The sequence below is a fragment of the Camellia sinensis genome, chromosome 14 (genome assembly GCF_055761805.1).
Source record: "Camellia sinensis isolate YWXY chromosome 14, ASM5576180v1, whole genome shotgun sequence".
NCBI lineage: Eukaryota > Viridiplantae > Streptophyta > Magnoliopsida > Ericales > Theaceae > Camellia > Camellia sinensis.
The window spans coordinates 13647806-13673954 of NC_138974.1; the positions used below are offsets into that span (position 1 = coordinate 13647806).

Sequence of the window (26149 nt, forward strand, 5' to 3'; positions counted from 1 at the left end):
GCTTAGCTGCTAAATTCATGGTTTAAAAAGTAGTATGAAAATTGGTCATGGAGTTCTTAGCGTTTGCTAGACTTGGATCTTTGTATAACATAGTGCATGAACTATAAGTTCCATCCATTGGTGGTCATAATATTCATTGTCCTTGTGCAATCTGAGCAGCTGTGGTGCACCAGAGTCCACACTTCAGGTTGGATTATTGACTTGTTCTGGGATCACATTCCTATTGACTTGTTCTGGGATCACACTCCTTAGCAATATGCTTGTAAAGATACATGGCTAGAGGAGGATTTATACCACATAATTGGTGGGTTGCGTTGTGCTTTTAATGTTTTTGCACCCTCCATTTGTAGTTATCCAGTATATGAAAAATTCTCAATCCTTTCAGGAACCTTGTCAGTCCCTTTTTTCTTCTTTGCATCATAGCAATATAATACCCAAGCAGAAGATTGCAATTTGTTTATTCTAGAGATTTTTTAAATTTGATGTTCACATGGAGAGACTAAAGTGCAAAAGTTAGCACCTTACACCACTTTTTTGTGGTGATGAATCACATCTTCCACAGTTTGTTTGTTGTGCCATAAAATGTGATATACTTTCAGGTATAAATTTGATGATGAACGGGTGACAAAAGAAGATATCAAGAGGGCTTTAGAGGAGCAGTATGGTGGTGAAGAAGAGGTTATGCTTTCACTATGATCGCTGGCAATTTTGTGATTATTCTTGTGCCACATTTTCTTAACCTCTTTTACTTGCTTACAATGTGACAGTTACCTCAGACAAAACCTGGATTAAATAATGCTCCCTTTAAATTCACGAAGTACTCAAATGCATACATGTTGGTGTATATACGCGAAAGTGACAAGGAGAAAATAATTTGTAATGTGGATGAGAAGGACATTGCTGAACATCTTAGGGTGAGATTCTGGTATTGTATGTCATCAATTTAATTTATCTATCCTCCATTTTAGAATGTTTCGTAGTTACATTAATGGCATATCCCAGGAAAGGTTGAAGAGGGAGCAAGAAGAAAAAGAGATCAAGAAAAAAGAAAAAGCTGAGGCTCACCTGTATACTATAATAAAGGTTACTGCCATCAATCTTGCTTCTGAACAGGATACTGTTTAGCATAACTGGTAATCCCAACTGACCATTCTTTACTGAAGAGTTATGTGATGCATTTAGGTTGCACGTGATGAAGACATTGTAGAGCAGATTGGAAGGGATATATATTTTGATCTTGTTGACCATGACAAAGTTAGGAGCTTTCGTATTCAGAAGCAGATGCCTTTTAACATTTTCAAGGTACTGATTCAGTATATGCCTTTCTCTATTTGTGAAGAGTATAGTACATTACTACTGGAAATAGAAAAATAGGACCAAATTCGTGTGTGAGAGATCAGAGAGTTGTACAGAAGAAGAGGATACTAGGAAAAGCAGAAACTGAGAAAAACAGAGAAACCGAACTACACAAGAACTAGTAAGATACTGTTCTTAAGTATCTCAAAATTGTTTGCTTAGTTGGATAGTAGCCTTTTGAGTTTGCAGATCTAGGAATACACAAAACTCTACATTTTGTTGATCAAGAAATGTGAATTTTCTAATGTCAAGGGCCTCCACTAATTTCTTCTATCTCTAGGTGACATTATGAGGATGTCCTGGATTTATGTATTCTTATTTCTGTAGATTCCTTCAGGCATTTCAGTGAAACTTCCTCCATATCTGAAAGGCTTGGAGGAGACAAGGCCAAAATTTCCTTTGTGGTTCATGTATCCCGCCAATATGAGTTTTGTTGGGGTGACCAAGTGTCCTTGGTTGTAATTATGCATCATGATGTCATGAGGTTGGGGTTTTTAATAACAAAGAGATTTTTTTTTTTGATAAGTAAATTTATTAATCAAAACTGCTCTAAAGGGGGCCCTATATAAACAACAATAGATCACCAATAAACTGAACCGACAAAATCAATAAAAATGGGGCACTCCTGTCTGAGTCACAAAAACAAAGAGTAGAGTACAAATCCTTTTAAACTACTAATGGAGATCTCAACTCATCAAATGATCTCTTCTTGTGCTCTCTCCACACTGTTCATATAACACATGAAGTTGCTGTATTCCATGCCTTTCTCAACGGCTTCTTGGACAACCTTCACCCCAAGAGACGAAAAGATCCTTAAGTGACTCAATCATAACTCAAGATACTTAAATAATTGAAAACAACAAAATCCAAGAGAACAACAAAATCCATATCTTGCTAGCCACCGAGCAATGGAGGAGATGGTTCACTGATTCCCCAAACTCTTTACACACGCAACTTCCGTTAAACTGCTCTTGATCAAAGTTATTTTTCTCCCTTAGACAAGTACTGCCACTTCCAGGAAGTATGCCTCCTCTCACAATATGATTATATGTTATTTAATGATTTGTTTTCATAAATTGTTTATGTTTTGTTGAAATATATTTATTTTTCTACCTATTTTTAAAGAAGTTAATTTTTTTTAATGATGTGACAAAATACGATACACTATTTAAAAAATATGATGTACAATTTGTATCTCGATTTGACAACTGTCAAGCAATGTCACAAAGTTGACTAATAGAGATCAAATGCAATGATATACTTGAGGGATTCAATGAACATCATAAAGAGAGAGAAGTCATGGAACCAACACCTTCTAAGGACATCTCTATTTCTGATACAGCTACCATTTCCATTTTTTCTTTTGAGAGCCTAGTTTCTGTTTTGAGAGGGAGTTTCATGGGGCAACGGTCTGAAGAATGATGACTGTGAAGTGGGGTGGGGAGCAAAAACAACAATCAGTTAGAAAAGTAGTTGACGGTGGCAAAGGGAAAAAGGGTGAAGGTGTTTTTAGTCTCTGTGTATAGGTAAAAGGTTGTTTATCAAGAAATTTGGTTGAGGTGATTATCTCTGCTGCAAGGGGAGGACTTAAGTTTGTTTGATGTCAAGTTCTCATGTGCTCTGGCTCATGCCCATAGAGAGGAAGGTGTTGGTGTTCTCTGAGGATTTGGTGTCTGCTTTGGGTCAGGAATGTTTGAGAGGAGTGTCAACTCTCGTGGAAAAGATGATGCAAGTGCAAGTGGCTGCTCTATGTGTTGGGGAAGAAGTTGAGTGATGGGGAATGAAAAGCCATTGGATGACAATAAATTAAGAATATAGGAATTTTATTATAATTAGGAATTATGTTTTAAATAAGATTTGTTTCTTTAATGGCTGGTTTCTTATTTCGTTTGGTTTCCTAAGTAGATAGTACTTTTGCCTACATACATGATTTTTGGGTTATGGTTTTATCGGACAGGAATGTGATTTTGAGTATTGATTATTGCGATATTGATTTGGGATTGGTTCCCCATTTGTTTCGTCCTTTGTTCTTCTTCCCTCCTTGGTGCTACATCAATGAGACTCTTTGACGATCATTCCAAGGGAGGAGGAGGAGGAGGAGGGAGAAGCCATTGCTCTTTCCAATCAATGGGGAGTTCTAGCTTTCTCTGATGTTGAGGGAGACGAAGGGCTAGGGGGCCTTGCTGTTGGGGATTTTATTTATTTATTTGTATATGTCAATGGGGGTTGGGTTTTAACTGAGTAGTAGTGGGGCTATGGAACAGGGTATAGAGATGCTGTATGGGGTTGAGGGTGAGGAAGGGATCTATTGCATCCAGTTATGTGCACACCAGCGACTATCTTGGGCCACAGATAGATCTAGTTCTAAAGCTGGAAGTTTGGAGGAGGCTAGGGATGTCTCAGATTGGGTGAAGATGATGAAGATAATAAAAGCTTTTAGCAAATTCTTGGGATTGTTTTGGAAATAGCTGTGTAGTCGTTGTTTGTGATACTTGTAGCAAAGAATAGTTGCTCCAAGTAAGGGGCTTTGGAGGAGTAGGGGTCAGTATTATAGATCCGGAAGAGAGTTGAAAATTTGGAGTGCTCCATAGTGGATTAATCAAGTTAATCACATTGTTAATTCCAATTTATGTCAATCTTGCAATCAAGGGAAATGACACAATATTGCAGTAAATAAGTCAATAATAAGAACGCATTACGTACATGGAAAACTTTCGACACAACATTCCCATGGGAAAAACCATGAGGCAACTTGCTGGTGAGAATCTGCTTGAACAAGAGAGAATTTTCGAGACTAGGTTAATGACTTACAAGCCTAACCCAGCTTGCACTAGACTCTATGACCATATGCCTTGAACTTGCGAGTTCGATCTCCATTCACAAGTGACTTTCAAACTCTTGTTGGTCTTCTCTTTTCTAGATCTAAGCTACGTAGCTCCTATAGTAATTGGTCAATGAGCAGGACCAACTAATGCACCAAGATTGATTTTAGTGTTCGCAACGTGTGTGGTTTTTGGGCAAAAACCATCACAATACAGTTTTGGAAATAAGTTTTCATGAAGAAAACATCAGGTCTTCTCTAAATAAAAAGGGCATAAGTTTCCTACATTTTCTAGGGCTTAAGAGAGGCTAGGGCTTTTGAGAGAATAATTATTTTTGTCATAGAATCAAGGGAGAGGTATTTATCCAAAAAAAAATAAAATAGAACCAAGTGAGGTACCCCATTTATAGTTTTTCCTAAACCTAGCTGTGCATGGATGCCACAGTTTGTTGTGTCGCCTGAGTGCTCTTTGATTGCATTTTGACCTCTCTCTCTCTCTCTCTCTCTCTCTCTCTCTCTCTCTCTCTCATGTTAATTTTAAACTTTTAGCTGGATCCCATGATCATTAGGTTCTTAATCAGATTGGTTCATCAATTGATTTTAAAGGCGATCTTCTGGTTGGTGTTAAGTGCATCTAGTGTTTTTTAAGGTCAGACGTGCACTACGGTCCCAAGGTCTCTAGGGGCCTAGGTGTGAGACGAGGTGCAGGCTTCATCAAAGCGAAGCGCATTTTATAGATATTGCATAATTTTTTGTACAATACTGCTACATCCACCGAATTTTGCTCCGCCTGAATTGCCCGAATGAAAACATTATTATTTTTTGTATGAGAAATTTATTGTGTTTTATCTACCATGTACTAACTGATGAGACTTTGTATTTTAATATGAGATTATTATCATTCGACACATTACATCGTGCTTAATAACTTGCACCACATCAACGATGTCAAATGGAGTAAATTCACACTGAACAATTAAAAGCGATTTAGCAATTATAAAATAAATCAATTAAGTATTAAATATTTAAACAAAGAAGGTAAATAAAAAACCAAGTATTTATTTAAGAAATTAAATATTTAAACAATTAGGTAAATAAAAAACCAATTAAGCAAATTAAATTATTTAACAATTAAAAAAACAAAAAATAATGGTATGTAAGTCAAAATATAAAAGTTTATGCATTTATCTTCGATTTGTTGTTTGGGATTGAGGCCATCTACTATGTTACATGGACTCGGGTATGGGTGTTCGGTGCGGGTGTGTATTTAGAGGTCGGACTCGGCAAAAAAGAGTCATATTTTTTTATATTTAATCTATTATGTGAGATAAAATGGTACTATATGTAACATATAACGTCAAAAAGGTGTTTTATAGCAATTACACAACAGAGGATACATGTAAGATAGTCTTAAATACAAATATATGAGAAATGTCCAATGGAAAGTATCGAACACATACCCAACACCCTTATCTGAGTGTTGGGTGTCAGACACGAGTATTTGATTTATTTGGAAGAGTCTATGTAACATAGGCTATCTATTTATTAGGGGGGTTTTGATAGGATGTGAGCAACATGAAAAACTATAATGGGCTTTATTAGATCAAGGGGTTGATATCATGTCTTTAACAAATTAGGCACAATTGAAGAAGAAGTGTGTCTTGCGTCTCACCTGCCTTGAGCTCCTTGACTGCAACATTAAAGTCACCTTGCCTCTGAAGTGCTGAGGCACCTCAAGTGCGCCTTGGGGCTATGTGTGTACCTAGGCACACCTTTGATAACACTAAGTGCATTGAGTTTGTTTGACAGAGATTTTTCAACATTGTGTAGAGTAATTGGCAATGCATTGTAATCGCAAAGTTCAAGAATGATGAGCATATTACTCTGTGCGCTTGCTCTTTTTTGTGTTTCAAATTTTTTTCCCTTCTCATGGAACATGTGAAATATTATGAATCAATAGAAAAATGTTAAGGACATTATTGTTGCCTTGGTGTTGCATAGGAGATGTCTTATTAAAGGAGGTCTGTTTGTTTTGTTAGTGACATTTGTTTTGTTAATGACATTTGATAGACAAGCTGTGAAGTTGTTGAATATGCTAATGACATTTGGTTATGATTTTAACTTGTATAAGAATTCTTGGGAAGATATGTTGTAGCGTAGAGGAATGTGGAGTTTGTTTAGGATTTGATTTGAATGACAAGTGTACACTATCTAGGCGCAGTTTCTTGGTGTCATGGCAAGCTGAAGACTTGAAGTGTGAGAAGGCAACTTGGAATTTGAAAGTTTCCTCTTGCTAAAAGAAATAATGAAATTATTTTGGTATCCAATCCACCCATCCTGGTAACATCCATTGGCAAGATCCAGATTGGTCAATGGCATTTAATGATTACACTCCATTCCTTACATCATTGGTTTATTTTAGTCTGTTTATGTACCATAATTATTTGAAGATGTTCTTGTGGCATTAATATCAAATGCTTTGTTACAGTGGAAATTTTGCCTTTGTGACATAGCATTTTTTCAACCCTTAACTCTGTGCTTGACAAGATACCTATGTTATGTTATTACTCAATTGTCATGTTATCAAATTATTTGCATAATTTTTGTGTGTTTTGATTGTGGCTAATTATGAAGCTGCATGCAGGAGGAGGTTGCTAAAGAGTTTGGTATACCTGTGCAATTTCAGCGTTTTTGGCTGTGGGCAAAGCGCCAAAACCATACATACCGACCTAACCGACCTTTGACACGTCTAGAGGAAACACAAACTGTAATCATCTTCTACTTTTTCATATCTTTCACATGCTAGATAACATGTTATAAGTCAAATGGTGTGGATCTTATATGATACGGGCTAGTTACTAGGTTTGGTTGCAGGTTATTGAAAGTGGAGAAAACCAAAATTGAAGGAGATATTTTTGGCATCATACCCAGATTCTCTAACTTTAAAACATAACAGTTAGAGGTCGAATTGTATCACACAAACCTCAATGAGCATAATTCTTGGAAAATTTCTCAAGATCTGTTATCTAGTTGTATTTAAAGATTTAATAGACATGTTTTTATTGTAACTGAATTATACCCTTAAATTTGGAAGTTTTATGTTGAATTTCTATTAAAGTATTATGTTTGATAATTCATAACCTGCTGCCAATTGATACTAAAAATCTGCTTAAAAGTGTGAGAGATTTGACTCTTTTGCTAAACTATGTTACATGGATTTGGGTACAGGAGATGAATAGGAATTTTGTGTGGATTGGTATCCAATTGTTGCATTCATCTAATTCCCATATCCAAGGACACGGTGATTTGACAAATGTTAATATTTTTTTACAGAATAAAATGATGTTTAAGGTTATGAAAAGCATTTCAGGCATAGTAAGGGAGTTTTATGCTTTATTTATATGGAAAACTTGAATTGTTAGGGATGCTTGTTGGGTGAATGTCCACCTACACATGTCAGACACATTTTTAATCAAGGAAGTCCATTTTACAAGTTTTGAGTTGTAAGAACTTTGACTAGTAAAATCTGAATCATCTAAAGATGTTGTACTAAAATATTTTGGATCTATGGCTCTAGCCTCTAGGTTTTGTACTCATTACACTCAGTGGAGAAGCCATGTGATGACTTAGGGGGTATGTGCCCCCTCTCAAAATTTTTAAACCTTAACTTCTATTTATTAAACCAAACCAAACCAAACCAAACGAAGCCTTAAGTCCCATCAAATGGGGTCGGCTACATGAATCCTTCTTCTCCACGCGACCCTATCAAAGGCCATTTCATTAGTCAAATTAAGTAGATTCATATCTCTATTTATAACGCTAGTCAATGTTAATCTAGGCCTACCCCGTCCCCTAACACTTCCATCTACCGTTACAGCATCGCATCTCTTCACTACTGCCTCTGTTGGTCTCCGTTGAATATGACCAAACCATCTCAAACGATTCTCTCTCAACTTATCTTCTATCGGTGCTACTCCTACCCATTCCCGAATACACTCATTCCTAATCCTGTCCTGTCTAGTCTTACCACACATCCACCTTAGCATCCTCATCTCAGCCACACTCATCTTATCTACATGTTGTTTCTTAGTTGCCCAACACTCCGTCCCATACAACATAGCTGGTCTAATAGCCGTTCTATAAAACTTACCTTTTAGTCTAGTGGGTATTCGTTTATCGCACAATACCCCAGACGCGCTTCTCCACTTACACCATCCCGCCTTAATCCTATGGGCCACATCTGCATCAATCTCTCCCGCTGTTGTGATAATCGACCCTAAATAACGAAAATGTTCACTCTTAGGCAGTTCTTGGTTCTCAATCTTCACTTCTTCTCTGCTTTCATTGTTACTGTTACTAAATTTACACTCCATGTACTCTGTCTTAGTTCTGCTTACCCGAAATCCTTTAGATTCAAGATCTTTTCTCCAGATCTCCAACTTTGTGTTAACTCCTTCTCTAGTCTCATCCACTAATACAATATCGTCTGCAAAAAGCATACACCATGGCACGTCATCCTGAATATTTATCGTCAACTCGTCCATAACTAAAGCAAAAAGATAAGGACTTAAGGTAGATCCTTGGTGTAACCCTACAGTGATAGGAAATTCATTTGTTTCTCCAGCTGGCGATCTAATAGTGGTCACCACCCCTTCATACATGTCCCTAATCACGTCAATGTAGCCTTTTGTCACCCCTTTCTTCTCTAACACCCACCATATTATATCTCGGGGCACTTTGTCATATGCTTTCTCAAGGTCGATAAACACCATATGAATGTCTCTTTTCTTTTCTTTATACTTTTCTATTACTCTCCTCAAAAGATAGATCGCTTCCATTGTTGACCTACCAGGCATAAACCCAAATTGATTCTCTGACACCTCTGTTATGTCTCGCAATCGACGTTCCATCACCCTCTCCCACACTTTCATTATATGACACATTAGCTTAATTCCTCTATAGTTGTTACAATTCTGGACATCACCTTTATTCTTATAGATTGGCACTAAAATACTCTTCCTCCACTCATCTGGCATGTTCCTAGTCAACAAAATTTTGCTAAACAACCTAGTCAACCAAGCAACTCCCTTTTTACCCAAACACTTCCAAGCTTCAATAGGGATATCATCAGGTCCTAAAGCCTTATTTGATTTCATCTTCTTAAGTGCAATCTCCACTTCAAAATTCCTAATCCTGCGATAGAACCTATAGTCTTGGTTTATCGTATTACTGATTATTTCTTCCCCTATTGTCGTACTTCCATGTTCCTCATTTAACAGTTTCTCAAAATAATTCTTCCATCTTTCCTTAATCTCATCATCCTTCACCAATACCTTAGAATCCTCACTCTTGATGCACTTTACTTGATTAAAATCTCTTGTTTTCCTCTCCCGTATCTTAGCAAGTTTGTATACCCTCTTCTCTCCCTCCTTACTATCTAGTCTAGTGTATAGGTCATCATAAACTTTCAACTTAATCTCTCTCACTACTTTCTTGACCTCCTTATTAGCCAATCTATAGCTCTTAAAGTTTTCCTCAGTTCTATCCTTCTGCCACTTTTTAAAGCACTCTTTTTTTGCCTTAACTACTGCTTGGACCTCTTCCCTCCACCACCAAGTTTCCCTAGAGCTGGGTCCCGTTCCTTTCGACTCTCCAAGCACTTCCCTTGAGATTCTCCTCATACAATTGGCCATCGAATTTCACATAGTGTTAGCATCACCTTCTAAGTCCCAAGTACCTTCCTTTTCCATTCGATTCTTAAATATTTCTAGTTTATCCCCTTTTAAGGCCCACCATCTCGTCCTACGACGCCCACCATCCTTCCTAGCTTGGTATTGCCCTCTAAAACATAAATCTAGTATCAAAATCCTATGTTGAGAGACCAGACTCTTTCCAGGAATCACCTTACAATCATTGCATTTTAGGCAGTCTACTTTTCTCACTAAGAAATAATCTATTTGGCTCTTAACTAATCCACTCTTAAAGGTTATCAAATGCTCCTCCCTCTTCTTATACATAGTATTGGTTACCACCAGGTCAGAAGCCAACGCAAAATCTAAGATTCTCTCTCTAGCCTCATTTCTGTCACCAAAACCGTATCCACCATGCACCCTTTCATAACCTACTTTATCTATGCCCACATGGCCATTAAAATCTCCACCTATAACCAGGTTCTCTCCTACGGGTATCTCATGTAAAATCTCATCCATTTGCTCCCAAAAATCCCTCTTAATCTGATCATCTAACCCTACTTGAGGGGCGTAAGCGCTAATAATGTTCACTATATTCCCTCCAATAACTAATTTAACTAGCATAATCCTATCTCCTTTCCTAATGACCGCCACCACACTTTCCACAAGACCCTTGGCAATTATGATTCCTACCCTATTCCTGCGTCTATCCTTACCACTATAATAAAGTTTAAAACCAGTATCCTCAATTTCCCTAGCTTTCTCTCCCGTCCACTTAGTTTCTTATATGCAAGCTATACTAACTCTCCTCTTAATCATAACATCTACCAATTCCATCGTCCTACCAGTTAAGGTTCCTATGTTCCAAGTGGCTATCCTAAACCTATAGTCTTGGACTAGCTTCTTTACCCGCGCTCGTCCAGAAAAACGCGGAAACCTTTGCCCATTTTTCACCGCACCCAGGCGTCGATGCGGCGCCCCTTGCTCACTTTTCGAAACACCCGGAGGCAAGCGCAACGCGTCACTTGAGGGGAACGACCTAACATTTAAACGATTCAAAGTAGGATTCATTTTCATAAGGGATCCGAGCGGCTTTTTTACGTGTTGGCTGTCGGCTACCTAACACACAACCCTCCTCCTTAACCCGGGCTTTGAATTTGCCTCCCTCTAAAATTTCATACATGTCCCTCCTAAATCTTCATAACCTTTGTTTTATTTTATTTTTTTAACAAATTCCCTATAATTTTCTTTTTAATGCTATGTTTGAATCTTTTGAATTTCGCTTCCCTTTGTGCATTGTACTCTTTTTAGTGTTGTAATAGAAAGAATGCCAAAATTACAAGCAATGGGAAGAACAAAAATAATCACAAAAACACGGGTTATTTGACAAATTTCCCCCTTTTTTCATCACCTCTTTCTCACGCTTCCATCCCTCTATTTCTTATGACAACAAAACACCATCCACCGCTAGCGCCACCTTGAGTGTTGCCACTGCCACCACCCTCCACCCTTCCCTAGCTCTGCCCCCACCCTTCATCCAACCAGCACTGCCTGCCATCACCAACACCACCACAACGCTCCCAAGTCCTTCCTTGGTCCCACACTCCCAGCCACTCCACCACCCTTTGCAATGCATCCGTGTCCCCTCCCGGACGCATGTAACCTCCTTCACCCATCTCTCCTCGCAACCTCATCCCCCCTCTAGATTGTGATCGTAAAACCCTAAACATCGCAACCCTTATTCACTGGCCATGGCTGGAGGTTGGGATTGGGGGTTGGGGGAGGGTGGTTACAGTTTTTGCTAGTAAGAAAGAGAGAAATGGCAGAGGGGGATATTTTTGTCTTCCAAAATTTAGACCTCACATGTTTGTCATTATTTTTTATCTTCCTACTTTTGTTGTAATTTAAATTGATTCTTCTATGATTTTGCAATTTTTTGTTTTTCTTTCCCTGCCTTTGCAATTTTCCCTTTAAATTTTTATGATATTTACGTGTATATAGATGAAAATGTTTTTTGGTTTTTTGAGTTAAGTGTATTTATTGTTGTTTTTGTATGAAATACGTAACTCTATGGTTTTATTTTTTTTCTCATGTGAGGAGGCAAAATCCTGGTTCTGCCACTGCAAACATGCTAGTCAATCATACTGGATATTATTTTTTTCTTTTTTGACATTATTATGACAAAAACAAAAGAACAAGAAAGGTTGGATCTTGTTTTGATACTAAGGCCTCGTTTGGGAAGCGTCCCGTTTAGCCAAATAGTTAAAAAGTCACTAAAAAAACTAAAAAGCTAACAACCCATACCAAAAAGTCAAAGATTCTCTTTTCTCTCTACTTTTTGCATATCTTTTCGTAAAAAGTCAAAAAGTTATCCTAAACATACTAGTTTTTTTTAGTTCATATTTTAGCCTAATAGCCAAAAAGTTACTAAATTGTTCCCAAATGAGGACTAAGTTGAATTGTTGATATGACAACCAACTCATCTAAAAAGCTTAAGCTGTTAGAGAGTGGGGTAACTTTATTAGTTATATGTTCAATAATATTATTTGGTTTAGATGGACTTTAGAATTCAACAGGTTAGTTCTAAAGTCTAGTTCTCAATTTCAGAGTCCTAGTTCTATTCGGGGTAGGAAATCCTTAAAGCTTATATGTACCATTTTGATTCTTGTAATTATTTGAGGTAAATATGTTTTAGGGGATTTTATTAAGATTTGAAATTCTAATGGGTTTTTGTGATCCAGAGTTTTTTCTTTCAATTCTCTGCAATTTTAAGCCTCTTTCAATGCCCAATCTAGATTTCCTTACTCTTTGTTTTAGTTTTTAAACTCCTCTGGACCTAGCCAAACCAATCATTGAATTATATTACTATAGCACACAAAAGTACAGAGTTGCTGTACTCAGGTACTGTTCCCAAAACCTAGATTAGTTCCAAAATTTCTTCCTTGTCTTTCTTACGCATTGTCATAAAACCCTACCCATAATTGGCCACCTTTCAACCTCAAAAGCTAACCATAATTGGTTGTAATAAAGTCCTAAACTGCTGCCTCACAAAATTTTGGTGCACAATCTGTAGGAAGACTGCTCAACACTTATCCAACATGACCCAGTAAGTATATCAGCTATAACTTCTGTGATGTTAGATTCACAGAATCCATGTTGTTCGGTTTGTAATTGATTATGTTTTTATGCTATATTATCAAATGCAAACTTTATTCCTTGCTGAGTAAGTCATTTATTGAACTTCTTCCTCATATACTGCCATATGGTAAAGCCTTCATCATCATCATCATCATCATCATCAATACCTTTAGTGGTTTTCCCTTGATGTGTTGGAGTTTGTTTCTCATGTTACCTGTTTATGCTAAGATGAATTTGACTAGGATTTTTATAGTTCTAAATTCATTACTTGTGTGTTAGATCTGTATTGTTTTCTGGTTAACGCAACATCCATTAATTATGTTTTGATTATACAGTATCTGTTTTTAGTTTCCAATTCCCAATACCTTTGTGATAATCTATTGCCCGATCCTAGTCATTTAATTCTAGTGGGACTAGATGTTACGGGTTCATGCGGATGACTATTCAAACTATAAATAAATAAATAAGTGCTTCTCAAACTAAATGTGCCTTGCATTGCTTTGTAGGTTGGTCAGTTGAGGGAGATGTGCAATAAGGTTCACAATGCAGAACTAAAGTTGTTCTTGGAAGTGGAGCTTGGACTGGTAATTTTCTTGCACCAATTTTTGTTTTTATAGCTCTAAATTTCTTTTGTGTGTTATTGATTCTTTGTCTTTCAGGATTTACAGCCTATTCCTCCTCCTAACAAGACAAAAGATGATGTTTTGCTTTTTTTCAAGCTTTATGATTATGATAAAGAAGAGCTACGGTAGTTAACTACTTATTTGATAACTTTCTTCAAATTTTCAGTAATTACAAATGATTTGACCTACAATTTATTTTCTTTGCTATTCTAGTTATGTTGGAAGACTGTTTGTGAAGGCTATGGCTAAGCCAACAGAAATCCTACTGAAACTAAATGAAATGGCTGGCTACGCTCCTGATGAAGAGGTTGATCTTTATGAGGTTTGTTTTCCATTACACAATTATGTCTTTTGGAGTGCCACATCTTAGCTGGGTCCTTTTATGAACTCTGTCCATTCTGGTACACTAACCATGAGTGTTGCTTAAAGTCCAAATGGGTGGGGAGGTATGCATGTCAATCTGGATAAAATTCCAATTTTATTGTGGTCTCTGTGTGTGTGTGTGTTTGATGTGCTGTCCTTATATTCCAATTTGAATTGTGTAGGATTAAAAGGTTTGCATTCTAAGCCATTTGATCACCCCGTTTTCTTGAACTCTAAGCCATTTTAGATGTTGGTGGTGACCCCACATTTTAACTCTTGGTGGTGTAGAGGAAACTTAACAAAACTACTTAACAATTGGTCTTTTGGTGGCTTTAGACCAAGAATTTTTTTTGCTTTTCGTTTATGGAGGGATGCATTTAGCTTGGTTTTAACTGTAGGCTAAAAGTTAGAAGTGATTTGGGTTTGGTAAAGAATTAATAGGCTAGGGTTTTAGGGCTGAAATTGGTCTTCTTCAGTGCTGTGAATAGTACTGGTAAATATTAACTTGGATGCCTTGTGAAGAAGAAAAGGAGAAGAATTATAAGAAGATAAAAGAAAGAAAAGCTCACCTTGCACAAGGGGTAAGCAAAATTCATATGAAATCATGAATGCATGGTGAAATTCTCATAAACTCAACTCTATTGAATAGAGACATTACAGAAATATATTTATGGCAATAACGGTTGGAGGGGATCACTCTAATCTGGAAACTTATGGCTCGGACTAAGAAATAATTAATTCAACCAAATTAATAGCATTAGCAAAAGTGGAAAGACCATTAACTTGGAGAAGAAAGGAGGTTGAATGAACTAGGGCTAGTAAACCCTAGAGCACCCCATTTGGGTAGAAGTATGGAAGCCATTTGTTTTCTTTTCTTTTCTTTTCTTTTTATAAAAAAATTCTTCAGTAAAAATTAATGGCAGTGATTTACAGAGATTATTTATAGTGCTGCCATAAGAGAATAAGTGTAAGTAACCAAAAGTGCCTTATCTAGGTCATTGGAATATCTTACTGACAAGGACTTAAAACAATAAATTTCATGATGTAGCAGCAGTCTGTGGTGTACAATAGACACTTTGGTTTATTTCTGGGTAGATGTCTGGCGCTGTGGTGGTTCCAGGAAGCCAAATATTGTTCTGCCATCCTTTGTGGTGCATCACTACTGGTATTTAGTGATGCAGGATAACTTTAGGAAACTTGGAATATTGCTACCTACAATAGGAATTGTAGTGGGCTCTGGTTGTAGAAAGCTTTTAGAGAAGGTTTTATGAGTGAGAACAGAGTTTCTAGGGTTTCTAGATGTGTAAGGCTAGTGTGAGATGGATTTTCAAATGTTGCAGGTTACAAGATTTCTGAAAGTAGTCGCTTGATTGTTTTCGGCCAACAACTATTTTATGGTATTTAATGTGGATTTAGTGGCCAAAGGGTAAGACAAGATGTTGAAGATGATTTGAATTTGATTGGCTTGGGTTTTAAGGTCTGTTCTATAGCTGTGACCAGTAACATGAGAATAGTAACTCGGATATGTGCACAAAGAAGAGAAGAAGACGGGTACTTCACCCGCACAAGGGTTAGGCAAATTCACACAACACTATATTAAATTACGACAATATCAACTCCATTGAATCGTTGAGATTACATATATATTTATAGATTAAAGATTCTCCTACTTCTATAATGACTATGACTCAAATTTACAAACTCAGAATATTTGGTGACTACAAATATTCTAAACTAAGACAAGAAGTAAAATTAAAATAATATTACTTGACCTAATTTACAGCCCATGGACTATGACTACTATGGGTGCCTCTAAATGCACCTCAAAAATTTGGTTGGACACCCACCTCTGTGAACACCTCATTTTCAAATTTGAGATTTGTTTTTATTTTTACACCCTAATTAGTTCCAATGTTACCCCAACCTAACCCCCAAACCCTACCTCAAGCCACCCCCACCCAGCCCTTCCCCCTCACTCGCAACCCCCTAGCACCCCATCCCCTTTGTCGCGACCCCCCAACAAGGTCTCTTCCCCCGTCATATGCGACCTCCCTCCCTGCCTCAAACGCCCCCTCCCACTGTGATCCTTGCGAGAGAGAGAGAGAGAGAGAGAGTGAGAGAATAGATCTTGGTTTTCTGATTTAGGATTTAGCGAAGGAGGAGGAGGGTGGTTGGGTTGTGATGGTGGCATTGGGGAGGGGGGTTGGGTCGTAGTGATGGTGTTGGGAAGGTGGTGGCTGTGGAGGGTAGGAAGGGGCTAGGGTTGTGGTGGCCGAAGGTGGGGAGGGGTGGGGGCTGGCAAGGGAGCTGGGGAGGAGGCTAGGGTGGTTGCCAAAGATGGCAGCGGCCGAAGCTGAAATGGGTAGAGTTTTAGGGTTTTAGTTTTTGTCCTTTTTGGTAATTTGATTTAAGGTTATAATGGTATTAAAAAATAATGATATAAAGTTTGTCCAATAGGATACTAAAATTAAAATAAACACAAATAAATGCTCAAAATAATTCCCAAACTTCATCTAATGTTTGGAATTGCCAGACTCTTAATTTTACTAGAATGAGATTTCAAATTGGAAACTAAGGAATGTTGACTAATAAGACCATTCCAAATTACTAAAGACTCTTCAAATTACCTAATAACATTACCAATATTATTGACCATGGGCGGGGGGAACTATGTTACATGTACCCTTCAAAAATAAATCGAGTATCCATGTCAAAAACTTGACACCTAGATAAGGGTATGAGATATGTGCCCAATACTTCCAATCAGATATGCGCTTTGCAAGTACATAAATCAATTCAATTTGTCATATAATTGTTTTTAACAATATCAGTATATGTATTTTTTGCTGCATAATTACTATAAAATGAATAAAGTGCCTTTTCATCCACAAAATAGATTAAAAATGTGAAAATATGATATTTTTTTCCCCACATCATGTATCCTTCAATTAAAGGTTTGATGGGTCCCAAACCCTAGATATGCACCCTCACCTGGCACTTGCACCTGGGTTCATGTAACATAGGCCAGTGTCCGGAAAATCTGCCGTTTGTTAAAATGGCCATTTTTTTGGAAGCTTGTAAATCATTAAATTATAAGCAAAAGTATGGAAGCAGCCAACTAACTATACATAATAAATTACCACAAGACATTATAATAAAAGCTAGTTTCATGAATGAATTTACATACAAGGCCTATATGAAATTCTCAGTTTGCACCTATTCTTTTTTCCATGCTTGCTTCACTTTGGTTTCCCTAGAATTGCATGTCTTGCATTGTTATATCTGAAAGCTTCTTAATTAGGGCATTGTTATGTTCAGGAGATAAAGTTTGAGCCCACTGTGATGTGTGAACCCATTGACAAGAAATTTGCATTTCGATCTAGCCAGGTACAAGTTTTTCATCGTTCATTGTATGGTTTTGTTGCATAGAGGCTTTTGCTATTGACTTTGTTACCTTTGTGTGCAGCTTGAAGATGGGGATATAGTTTGTTTTCAAAAATCTCTTCCAGTTGAGACTGGTCATCAGGTCCGCTATCCAGATGTCCCTTCATTTTTGGAATATGTGCACAATCGGCAGGTATTCCTCTCTGAAAATTTCTATATAAGTCTGCTTATATTGAGATCTCTATACAGTGAATTTCCTTTTTGTTTGTCTTTCGGTCCAGGCATGGTCACGCCTAATATTACCTACCCTGACCTACCACACCCCTATACCACTGGAGTAGAGCCCTTTTTTTACTCTCATATGAATTGGTAGTAGATGGTGCACAAGATGATCAGATGCAGATTTGTTGTGGGTTAGAATGCAGAAGGCTCAACATGCTTCATTATCTTGTTCAGTTTCTCGGATACTCATTTACTTGGGCTCTTAAGCTAGTAAAAACTACCGTTGCTGTTGGCAATACCTTCTTAGTTTGAAAAACCTATGGCTGCAGAAATCTTATAAACATACCAGAGTCTAGCTGGAAACGAGTTCAAATTAGTGTGCACTTTTTTATTTTCGTATGCTTGTGTATGCATTTTTCAGTATTTTGTGAGTAGTTTTTTTAATGTATTGACTTCGTATGGATTCCTTTGTCCTAGTTCCTCTGTCCTAGTTATGTTTGTGCAGTTGTGGATGGGTCTGGAAATTGGGATAATAACTTTGAAAAAAAATTGAACTATGTGTGCACAATGTGTACAGGAGCAAGAAAAGGGGGAGGGAAGGAAAAGAAATGAAAACTAATCTCCAAACAAGGAGCTCATATCACCTGTCAAATCTATAAAAGAATTGAAAGAGTCAGGAAATTTGTGTAGAAGTCAAAATTGCAGGGCTTGTAACCCTTTTTTTTTATTTTTTATTTTTAAAAATAAAAATTAAGCAATAATGTGCGGACGAACTTTATTCCCAAACTATGGTGAAACGTTGCGTTTTTTCTTAAACGCATGACACTATCTTAACTATCTTTTCGTGTTTGATTTTTTCCACAAGTGTTTACATTCAAGTAAAAAACATTGTTAGCACGAGATTGCTAACCACGTTTTACCATAGTTTGCTGAAAAACTTTGTCCGTACACTATTTGTTTATTTTGAATTTTAAAAATAAAAAAAGGGTAAATTACACTTACCTCCCCTAAGGTTTAGCATAATTGCAGGGACCTTCCTTGTGATTTGAAAAATTACTCTAACCTCCTTTACTTTTGAAACTAATATCAAGATTCCCCCTTGGGTCAACTTTGGCGGGAGCTTCTATTTGCACACACCCATTCCCTTTTTTACACATCTTTTTCAATAAATAATTGGTTCGGAAGTAGATTTCCGAAAATAAACAATTGGTTAGGAAGTAGCATTCCGAAAAGAAATAACTTGTTCGAAAGTAGAGTTCCGAAATTTTTTTATTTTTTTGACATTCAACTTCCGAATGTATTTATTTAATGTCCATAATAGTAATTTCACCTAAAAATAAAATTATAATAAAAATAATTTTTATTAAGTGTGTGTAAAGAGGGGAATAGGGATGTGCAAATAGAAGCTCCCAACTTTGGCTTAAACAATGTTAAAATTGATAATAAAATGACTTATTTATCCTTGGCTCTTTCTCATTCCTTTTGCAGACACAATTTTTTTTTTAAAAAAACATAATTTTGCAACCATAGATCACTAACCATTTTCTCTCTTTCTTCTCTTCTAGCCGTAGCTACGATTGTAACTGATCAACTCAAAGACTCAAAGCCCCAAAAGTTACTCTAAGAATGGGGGAATTTATTTGTGTATATGTATGTGTGTTGAATTGTTGATGAAGTTTGGAGAATTTATTTGACAATGGGATTAGATAATGCATTGTGGTTGCATTGGTGGTTATCAATAACCCTATCAGTGAAATGTTGAGGAGAAATAGTAAGTGTGTAGAATGAGTTTCTATAAGAGAGACAATGTGGAAAAACTGTAAAATAAATAAATAAATAAAAGAAACTATATAAAAAAGACAAGGAAAAAATTGAATATATATTTAGTCACTTAGATTTAAAAGTTAACACAAACGCATATATATAGGATCATATGCCCCGGTTATGACATTTGTGATATTTGATTATGATCTATTGTGATGTTGGTTATGACTCATTATGGTGTTAGTTATGACTCATTGTGATGTTGATTATAAACTATTGTGATTATTATTTTGGTTATGATCCAAAAGGTTTTTAATTATACCTTATGTGGTATTTGGTTATGAATTTTTTAAAATTATTTATGGCTGAAAAAGATTTAATTATAAACACCATAAATGTTATAACTTGCATATGGTACACTATTTTGAGAATGTGTATTATAGCATGATTCACATAGATATATATGGAGGGGGAGGTAAGTGTAATGTATTCTTCAATATGTTAAGTAGCTGATGGTTAGTATTGGGATTTGTAGAATAATTATGGATGACATCAACAAAATCTATTTGATTTTTGACGGATGGGTAACGGAAAGGGGTCTTTGTATATTAGCTTCAAAAGTAAGGAAGGTTAGAGTAATTTCTCAAGCCACAAGAGAGGTCCCAACAATTATGCTAAACCTCAGGAAATATAAGTGTAATTTACCTTAAAAAAAGGGTCGAAGAACCCAAAATTGCAAAAAGCTTTAGCATTGCTACGTTAGATTGTTTATTTTTCGGGCTTAACTTCTTATCATTTTTGGTTGATGGTTTGTAATTGAAGAGGACCTAGGTTGTATCTTAAAGATTGGGACTGGTTGTGGATGTGACCGACTCCCTCAGGGATTGTATTGTACATCAACTTGGAATATATGAACGTTAATAAGTAAAACAGTGAAATTAGTAGATACTATGATTAAAAGGAAAGTTGGTATATGATGCTTACAAGAAACCAAGTGAGTAGGGGAGAAAACAAAGGAAATAGAAGTATTAGGTATAAAATTTACTATACCCAAAAAGATAGATATAGAAATGTTGGAGGAATAGTTATGGTTGAACATATTAAACATAATATAGTAACAGTTATAGGAAAATGAGACATAATAATGCTAATTAAACTTGCAGTTAATGAAAATATAATTGATGTGGTTAGCACGTATGCACTCCAAATAGAATTGGATGAACATATGAAAGGATTGGAATCAAATGGATTAGCTAATGCAAGATATACCTGTAGAAGAGAAGATAATTATAGGTGGACATTTTAACAGTTATGTAGGAAAAGATAAGCAAGGGTACGAGATGGGGCATAGTAGATATGGTTTTGGTGACTAGACGAGGCTGGAGATATTATCTTAGATTTGACAATAGTATATGACAACAACATACATTTTTTGTGATTTCTTTCTATCAAATAATCATGCAAATGGTTGATTTCCATGCGATACACTTTGGCCTTGTTTGGGAAGTTGGCTATTTTAGTAGATTATTTTAATTTTTGGCTATTTCAGTAGGCTAAAATTTTTGTATTTGGGAAGACGGTTGGATTTTTTTGTAATTGGATGTGATGTTTGTGAGAGAAAAGTGAAATGATTATGGGATTGATGTGACATTTTATCTTATTGTGAATTTTAGCCTAAAAAGCCATTTTTTAGCCTTTCCCAAACAAGGCCTTGTATCGAAAGAGTTTTATCAATTCCAAGAAATTTGCCTTTTAGATTGGAAACATATTGTAGTTACCAATACTTTATTTAAAAAGAGAGCAGAACACTTGATATGTAAAGATTGCAAGGTTATCTCTAATGAGATCACTACATAGACTAACCACACTAAATATATTGCAATATTGAATAAGAAAATATATTGAAAACCATTAACTACGAGGTTGAATTTGAATCTAAAGGTGAGAAATTATAATTTTTTTATTGGCAAAAAATTAGAAATGCTTAAGATAAAAAGTCTAAAAGAGAAACGTGGATTTGGAAGATGATACTAATAATATATGGAATATAATGGTCGAATGCCTACAACAATTTTTATATTAGATTATTTATCATCAGAAAAAAAAAAAAAAAACAAAACAAAACAGCAACAACAACAACAATAACAACAATCTTTATATTAGATTAAGCAATAAAGATAGAAAAAAGTATATTTACGAATTTTTAACTTGAGATAAATAAAAACAAGAGACTTTTAATAAGATTTAAGTGTATAAAAAGTGAAGATTTGAAATTGTTAGTGAAGGATGAGGAGATCAAGTAAAGATGAGAAAGTTATTTTGAAATTTTGTGAAATGAAAAATATTAGAAAGCTTAAGAGGAAAGGAATATGATAGTATTGACGAAACTAGAAAATACGAGTTTTATTGTGAAATAAGAGAATTGAGGTGGAACTTGCACTGAAAAAGATGAAACGAGGCAAGATATTAGGACCAAATTACATCTCTATTGAGGATTGGAAATACTTGGGGGGAGAGGGGGGGGGGGGGGGGGGTGTGTGTGTGTTAACAAAATTAATTAATAAGATTTTTGATGACTAGGAAAATGTTAAGCAAATGGAGAAAATGTATTTTGGTACCTAGATATTTAAAATTGCTACAACTCTAGAGACATTTGCATTGATAAGTCATACAATTAAATTTTGGGAGACTGATTGAGCATTGTTGAAGAGTTGCAAAGATAGTGTTAGAGAATCAGTTTGGATTTATTCTCAGCAGATCAACTAGGAAAGCAAATATAATTGCTATGATTTGTAGAAAATTATAGAAAATAGGAGGGATCTTCATAAGTTTTTTTTTATTAATTTTGGAAAGGCTTGCAATAGGATTCGTAGAAATATAATATGGTGTTTTAGAGAAATGGGTGTGAGAAAAGGGTATGTTGATGCATTTATCCAAAAAACAAAAAGGGTATGTTGATGCGATAAATGATATATGTATGATGGGGTTGTAACTACAATTACATCACCTACAAGAGAAATTGATGACTTTTCAATCAATGTAGAATTGTATCATGGATCAACTTTAAGTCCTTGCCTAATTGTCTCAAGTCTGTAATGAATTAACTGAATACATTTTGGATGATGTCCCATGGTTTATGAATTAACTGAATACATTTTGGATGATGCCCCATGGTTTATGTTGTTCAAAGATGATATATTCTAATAGATGAAACTAAGGGAGAAATCAATACTAAATTAAAAATAGGGAGAGAAGCACTTGAGTAAAAAAATGTTTAAAATAAGACTCAAACTGAATATAGACAATGTATCTTTGGTAACAATAGAAGTAGTAATAATGGAAAAGTGAAGAAGAAAAAAAACTTGTAGATAATAAAGAGTGATCAATTTCGTTACTTGGGTTCAACTGTTAATAAGGATGGAGAACTTTATAGATGATGTGAATAGATTGGCTCAAGTGGGGGTTTGCTTCTAGCGTATGATGTGATTGACGATGAATACCAACAAAATTGGAAAGGAAATTTTTATAGGACAATTATAAGTGTAGATGCTTTATGGGACATAATATTAGGCAACTAAGAAACAACTCGTTCATAAAATGAGTGTAGTTGATATAAGGATACTTGCATGTTTATATGGTCAGACTAGAAAGATATAACCAGAAATGGATATATTCATGAAATGGTAGGATTAGCACCAATTGAGGATAAATTGAGAGAGAAAAAACTAAGATGGTTTAGTCATGTACAACAATGACTAGTAGATGCAACGGTAGAAAAGTGATATGATAATCCTAAATGGAAATATTACGGGATGAGAAGACCTAAACTGACATTTTATTTAATTGAACATATAGCTCTTGATCGAGTGAAATATAGGAAAAATGATTCATGTAGCTGACCTCACTTGATTCGGATACAAGGCTTAGTTTAGTTTGGTTTGGTTTGGTTTGGTTTTTTCTTTTTTATAGAAACATAACTCAGTATGCTTTAGTGGAGCTTAATCAGTTTACTGATGTTGAGCCATAAATTCGAGGTGTATAGTTTACCATTGTGTTGACTGGAGTCTTTATGGGATAGCCTTGAATGAAGACCTTTAAGGCTTAAACCCTTAGTTTAATTGGTCTGGTTTTTGTCTTGATATTATATCTCTAAAATGAAATTTTCTTCAACACTGTACTATCACTGAATATTATTGGTATTGTGTAAAGATTAACACAACAGGAGGAATTTAAAAAAATAAATAAATAAAAATTTGTGATACACTAATATGCCATGCTATGTGCTCTTCAATTCCTCTCAACAGATTTATAAACCTTGTGTTGCATTATTTTATTTATTTATTTATTTATTTTTGTTCGTTTTTTTTTTTTTTTTTTTTTTTTTTGGGGGGGGGGGGGTGGGGGCCGAGTATCAATAGTGACTCAATCTTTGATGACCCTTTCTCCAACTTATTGTAATGTACATGTTTGATGTTTTTCAGGTTGTTCACTTTCGAGCCCTGGAAAAGCCCAAGGAGGATGATTTTTGTCTAGAATTGTAAGTGAATAAATAAATAAATAAAAATTGTCAAGGTCAAGGAATTTGTTTTTATTTTTTTTCCTTTCTATCTTAAGAATATCAATGATTGCATTATTAGCCAATAATAACCTACTTCCTGCATTCTTATTCATAACATATTTACTTAAATGTCAAGGTCAAAACTTCATACATATGACGATGTTGTGGAACGAGTAGCTCGCCAACTTGACTTGGATGATCCATCTAAAATCAGGCTTACACCTCATAACTGTTACTCTCAGCAACCCAAACCCCAGCCAATTAAGTACCGGGGGGTAGACCATTTGTCAGACATGCTTGTCCACTACAATCAGGTAATTCATAACATTGCCCTGGGTATTACATGGTGTGAGAACCTGAAATTTTAATGAAATTATTTGAATTGCAACAGACTTCTGATATATTGTACTATGAAGTATTGGATTTACCTCTGCCAGAATTGCAAGGTCTGAAAACGCTTAAAGTTGCTTTTCACAATGCTTCAAAAGATGAAGTTAGTATGCAGACCAAATCCTTTTCATTTTCATTATCTTCAGATTTTGCTACCCTAACCAAATATTATAAAATTGTTTTCATTTTTTTTTCAGGTGTCCATTCACACTATTAGACTGCCAAAACAAAGCACTGTGGGTGATGTTATTAATGAACTTAGGGCAAAGGTAATTTATAGGGCTATTATGTCGTGGTTTTTGCCTGCTATAGTCTGTATTGTATATTATTGGTGAAAAAGACATTTATGAGTTGTGCATAGAGGTGAGGTGCACTCAAAAGGCACTGAGGTGTTGAACTTTAAGCGATACACCTATTATGCATACATCTTTCTGATTAGGTGTTCACCTCAAGGGTAAAAGTTGCACCTTTCACTCATAATGTGATAAGGTGCTCTGTTGGCAAAAATAAGCGACCACTAGTTCCCGAATACCCAAGAGCTATTTCGAATAGATAAAATGTCAACAATTTTTTAGAGTAAATTTCATATAATATACATAAGAATAAGGGATACAAAAAATAAATAAATTTGTATGCATGATGCACTTGCAAGATTTTCCAAACCAATTGGGGATGGTGTTCGATCAAAAAGGTGGCGCTGCTGTTCACTGATTGAACTTTAGGTATCAGACAACCAAAAAGCATCTCCTAAGGAAGTAACCACTTGATTGTTGTAGAAACAATTGTGCAAGTGGACAAGTTGATCGATGTGCACTCGCGGAGTCAGCACGCTACCTATACATATTTACCATAGGCTGTAAAAAATAAAAATTAAAAAAGGAATAAGTAAGAATTGTTTTATGTTTTAGTTCATAAGAGAACTTAGAAGACACTTAATTTGCTCCCAAATCACATATTACACTACTTTTCCAAACCTAAAGTTGACCTGGGGCTTTCGAACCAGAAGTGAGAAGATGAACTCAACCTAGGGTTTTGAACCATAAGATTAACTGAATCAGGGGTAGTTGAACTCTGCTTTGATTTGCGATTTAGGGCTTGCAGCAATGGTTTGATTCGCAATTGAATAGGTATTCTCTTTTTCCCCCGTCCATCTCCCTCTAGTTCAATTTAGGGCTTTTGCAAAACATTTGGAACTCAATTAATTTGTCTTTAGTTTTGCTATTCTAAAATCATTTTTTAATTTATCTTCTAAGAAGCATGGGCACGGACATGTAACATAACACGGATACGACACAGACATGCCGACACACTAATTTTCAAAAAATACAGGACACGACACGTGGGGGACACGCATGAAATATATAATTCTATATTTTTATTATATGTTATATAGATGAATATATCATTCAAAGATAATAAAAAATTCAATATGACACTAATTCCTATAAATTTATATGTTTTTTGTTTTATTATTGTATCTTAAGTTGTTTTGTTGAAACTTGTAATTAGTTTCACATGTGTCTAATCGATATACATGTGTGTTTAAACGATACACACGTGTCCTCTAAGGCCATGTTTGTTTGGGTGGACATGAGCTTGGGATTGGACTAATAGTCCAATAAAATTATTAATCTAATGTTTGGTTAAACAATTAAAGTACGGACTAATTATTTTAAACTTGACTATTAGTTAAGATAAGATACATAATCCAACGGATTCGTAGTCCTAGGACTATTAGTTATGGAAATGCTAATCCAGTCTGCCCAAACAAACATGGCCTAAATGTCTAAAGAGTGTTTGGATTTTTAAAAAATATTAAAAAATAGGACAGGTTTTGAAG

The 26149-nt window shown here is 35.6% G+C and overlaps 1 protein-coding gene across 4 annotated transcripts in view; it reads left to right on the forward strand.

The window, feature by feature from the left end:
- Nucleotides 1-26149, forward strand: part of LOC114265677 (ubiquitin C-terminal hydrolase 13) — a 74923-nt gene that overhangs the window by 43155 nt on the left and 5619 nt on the right. For 2 of the 4 annotated variants that reach the window (XM_082906560.1, XM_082906561.1), the window contains exons 12-25: nt 600-678; nt 768-914; nt 1003-1083; nt 1183-1302; nt 6822-6944; nt 13512-13589; nt 13665-13753; nt 13842-13950; nt 17310-17378; nt 17458-17568; nt 23843-23898; nt 24056-24233; nt 24311-24412; nt 24507-24578. In XM_082906560.1, the coding sequence (XP_082762686.1) occupies nt 600-678; nt 768-914; nt 1003-1083; nt 1183-1302; nt 6822-6944; nt 13512-13589; nt 13665-13753; nt 13842-13950; nt 17310-17378; nt 17458-17568; nt 23843-23898; nt 24056-24233; nt 24311-24412; nt 24507-24578 (1414 nt within the window). The remainder of the gene's footprint in view (nt 1-599; nt 679-767; nt 915-1002; nt 1084-1182; nt 1303-6821; nt 6945-13511; nt 13590-13664; nt 13754-13841; nt 13951-17309; nt 17379-17457; nt 17569-23842; nt 23899-24055; nt 24234-24310; nt 24413-24506; nt 24579-26149) is intronic. The other 2 variants (XM_082906562.1, XM_082906563.1) reach the window with 1 other exon arrangement.